The sequence below is a fragment of the Miscanthus floridulus genome, chromosome 1 (genome assembly GCF_019320115.1).
Source record: "Miscanthus floridulus cultivar M001 chromosome 1, ASM1932011v1, whole genome shotgun sequence".
NCBI lineage: Eukaryota > Viridiplantae > Streptophyta > Magnoliopsida > Poales > Poaceae > Miscanthus > Miscanthus floridulus.
Genome location: NC_089580.1, coordinates 63,851,585 through 63,855,534, shown reverse-complemented (window position 1 = coordinate 63,855,534; position 3,950 = coordinate 63,851,585). Strand labels below are relative to the sequence as shown.

General features: G+C 51.0%; 1 protein-coding gene across 1 annotated transcript; it reads right to left on the bottom strand.

The window, feature by feature from the left end:
* Positions 1-719: 719 nt before the first annotated feature.
* Positions 720-1,618, bottom strand: LOC136485416 (uncharacterized). The gene is made up of 2 exons (XM_066482306.1): positions 1,261-1,618; positions 720-1,181 (listed from the first exon to the last, which is right to left on the bottom strand). Exons 1-2 carry the CDS (start codon positions 1,591-1,593, stop codon positions 840-842), a joined length of 675 nt encoding a protein of 224 aa, XP_066338403.1. The 5' UTR covers positions 1,594-1,618; the 3' UTR covers positions 720-839.
* Positions 1,619-3,950: the final 2,332 nt, after the last annotated feature.

Genomic DNA, 3,950 nt, shown 5'->3' with positions numbered 1-3,950 from the left:
GGGACCGCCTCTGTATGTGCTCGCTTCCTATGCCTGCTAATGTTGCAAAATGAATCACTTCGTCTGAAACAGGTGAAATATTTACAAACATACGTTTACAACATATGTGTATATCAACTATAACATCCAGATAAACACACTTGCAACATACGTATGAGTATGATAGATGAAACATTTGAATAGACGCTTGCAACATATTTCTGCAACATATGCAACATCCAGATGAAACACTTATAATATAGGCTTGAAACAGGTAAAAATATTTGAAACATACACTTGCAACATACATGTATAGACACTCCAATATATACAAAATCCAGATAAAACACATGCAACATGTGTTTGAAACAGCTAAAACATTTGAAACATACACTTGAAACATAAGTGTATAGCCACTGCAACATATGCAACAAACATCTGAAAACGCATGAAACATATGGTTGCAACATGTGCTCCTGTACTTGCTGCCGCCCAATGGAGGCTGGTTTACTTGCTGTCGCCCAATGGAAGCGGCACTCGGGAGCGCAGCACGAGGCTAGTGTGGCGCGTGGCGCGAGGCACAGGCAGGGTGCGCGGCATGAGGTGCAAGGCTCGGAGCGCGCGTGATGGGTTCGTCCCGACCGGACGGATACCCTGATAGGAGCATTGCCGTTAATAGAATTTTTCCTTATCACAAAGTTGTGTTTTCGTGGTAGTGTTGGGTAAGAGTTATGAAAGACATTCAACGTTCAACAAACACCTTTATTCAATCTTGACATCATGCTAGACAATGGCGTTTGCTGCATTTATTTTTTCTCATATATGAGCTGCTGAGAACTGGTGCCAAAACAAGACTTTTATCAGCTCCCGTACTTAGCCTTGTAATCCTGCCACAGCTGCTGCACGTTCTTGCCCAGAATCTGCTGGAAATAGTCTTCGTCGTACCCGTCCTTTAGCTTGGCGTTGAGCAAGGCCACGAAGCCCGGCTCGAGCGAGTCACAGTAGTCCAGGAACCTTGCCGTGACGTCGTACCCCTGATCCCAACTGTCTCCCTGCCCCGGCTGCACCCAGTGCCCTGGTGCATACCCTGCCTTGAGCCGCACATAATCGGCGATGCCCTCGAAGATCCCCGGATGCGCCCCGTAGTCTTGCAGCCCCCACTGCCACACGTGCACCACCTCGTGGTACAGCACCCCGGTCACCTAGCAGGCCACGGTGCACAGAGAGATGTTCATTTAGAAACAGAGACGTAGATTGGAGACAGAGTTGGGCGCTACATACCTCTGTCTTGACGTCGCCGGAGTCGTAGCCGCCGACGTACTGAGCGCTGAGGTGGATGTCGCTGCTGACGGTGAAGGCCACACCGCCGATGTCCTCGACGACGAGGGTGACCGCGTCGACCGGCCTGCGGTCGGCGGGGCTGGGCTGGTTGAAGGTGTTCCAGACGAAGGTGGACGCGTCAGAGAGGACCTGCTTCGCATAGTCGAGGCCAACGGCCTGGTCGAACCTTTGGCCGCCGGTGGTATTAGACGCGGTGTTCGTCGCGTCGAACGTGACGGCGCCGGCCGTCGCCAGGACCAGGAGGGAAGCGACCGTGGCGACGTGAAGCTTCATTCTTGTGCCGGTGTACACCTGTGCACTTCTTGCTCTGGGATTGGCAACTAATGGTCGCTTAAGCTACATTATATAGGGTGCATAAGTGCATGACAAGGAGAGAAGATGAAATGAGACTTTTCCAAAGCAGAGAATTTTCCCTATTGATTGACAGCCTGTTTGGTTGGCGTGGTTCGTATCGTTGCTGGTTCGTGAAGAAGTACTGCTGGCTGGTTTGTGTGAGAAAAAAATACTGTTCCAGCTGGAAATTTACGATCGTTTACGACAAGCCACAGCCAAACGAACATGCTGTGAACAGGGGCGGATCTGCCAGGGGGGCTGCCGGGGCTCAAGCCCCCCCTACCCTAGCCACGCCATTGGAGCCCCCTTTAGCCTCCCCATGAATTTTTCAGCCATTAACAACAGGAAAGAATGTGCTGCAGTGCTCCCGACGGAGGTTGAAGATGAGTTTCGAGTTGAAGATGAGTTCCCAACCCCCTAAATGTATTTCCTAGATCCACAACGGCTGTGAAGGAGGAGATGTAGTGTTTGGTCAGGTCAAATGGACAGACTTGGACTTCGTCCAGTTTGGTTGTGTTTTTGGAAATTTGGTGGAAGTGGAAGCCCCGATACATGTCTCGTTTTTCTCCATAGACAGCGATATATAACCTTCCCTAGGACTATTGCCTATCGATTGATCGATACTTTATTTGTACACTTGCAGAAATGTGTCAACGAAGAACATTGACGTGTGCGCATAAGGATGGCAACGGGGATGTACCCGTCGGGTATCGTCGGAACGTTCTCTTCTCCGCGACGGAGAATTTATCCCGTCCCCATCCCCGTTAACTGTCTCGGGTATAGATTTTTGTCCATCCCCGTACTCGTCGGGCATCAGTCGGGTAACAGATACCCGACGGGTACTGCATACCCGATAAACAAGGACACTTGGGGTCGCAGCTTTACAATCGGAGATGTTTCTTTTTCACCCGGGTATAAGTGTCGGAGTCTCCGAGATACCGAAGAGAAGGAGCGAGGTTGCGAGGAGGACGAGCAAATGTGGCAGAGAGACCGAACTGAGGAAGCGAGGGGCACGAGCGCTCGTGAGGTAGACGTACTTGTGCTGCTGACGGAGATGGTGAGGAAAAATTGAACTAGGGTTTTTAGAACACACAAACTATATATATGATTGTTCAGATTTGGGCCAAAATACCTATGTTCTTTATGCCTAATACTCGCATGACAGCTCAAATAGTCGGGTTTCTCAACGGGTAACGGACACGGATAAACAGGGAACGTTCCTGTACCTGCTATACCCGTTGGGGATGGATTCTTATCCATTTAGATGTCCACGGGGAAAGATATGATCCCATCCTATCTCCTAATGGACCAAATGCCCGGCCCCGTTGCCATCTTTATGTGCAGGTAATATTTGCTGTGTATCGATCTGGATAGCCTGACCATAAGCAGATGAACGAACACAAATTAAACAGCTCTGGCATACGCAATCACATTTTGTAAGCAAATCGATCTGGAGACGCAACTTTTGCAGCCTGTGCAAACGCGTCTTTCGTATCCGGCCATGAAGTCCGTGGACGCATGCACATGACACGGCGTCGTGCCCTCGGGCCGTGCCCGGGGGGCGCTGATCGAAGCTAGGCAGGTAGTCCATAGAACCCGAGTGACGGAGTAAGCGGGCGGGCGGCCGGCCGCCGACCGTGACGCCGCGGTGCCGCACGCCGCAGAGAATCAGTCAGGCTCCGGCGAACCGAGCGCCCTCCACGATTGCCACGCAGCCGGCCCAATTTTTTATAATTCAGCTCTTTTTTTTTTAAGAAAATCTAAGTTTGATCTCTGGGAGACTTAAATTTATCTTTAGACCATGTGGGTCGGCGTTAGGACTCATGGTGCCGAGGTAACCCGTCTCGGCGCCACAGATCTTGGCTTCGAGGTGCCTGGCCATGCACAACAGGGCATTCTAGGTGGCGTTCACGTGGCCGGTACTTTGGCGCCAGAACACATGGCGCCGAGCTCGGCGCCAAGATCTGTGGCGCCGATCTCAGCGCCATAGATCTTGGCGTCGATCTCAGCGCCATAGATTAGCGTCAGAACACATGGCGCCGAGCTCGGCGCCAAGATCTGTGGCGCCGATCTCAGCGCCATAGATCTTGGTGCCGAGCATGCATTCAAAATCCGAAGTCAAGTTTCCCTTGCCGACGCTGCTCTTATTTCTTCCTCCCCTCTCGGTTTCTTCCTCTCCCTAACCCGCCAAATCTCTTGAATCGACGAATTTGACCTTGGATACTTGGATTTAATCCATACATCTTCGCGACAAGGTATCCTCTCTCCCCTTATTAAAATTTACGCATTGATTTGGT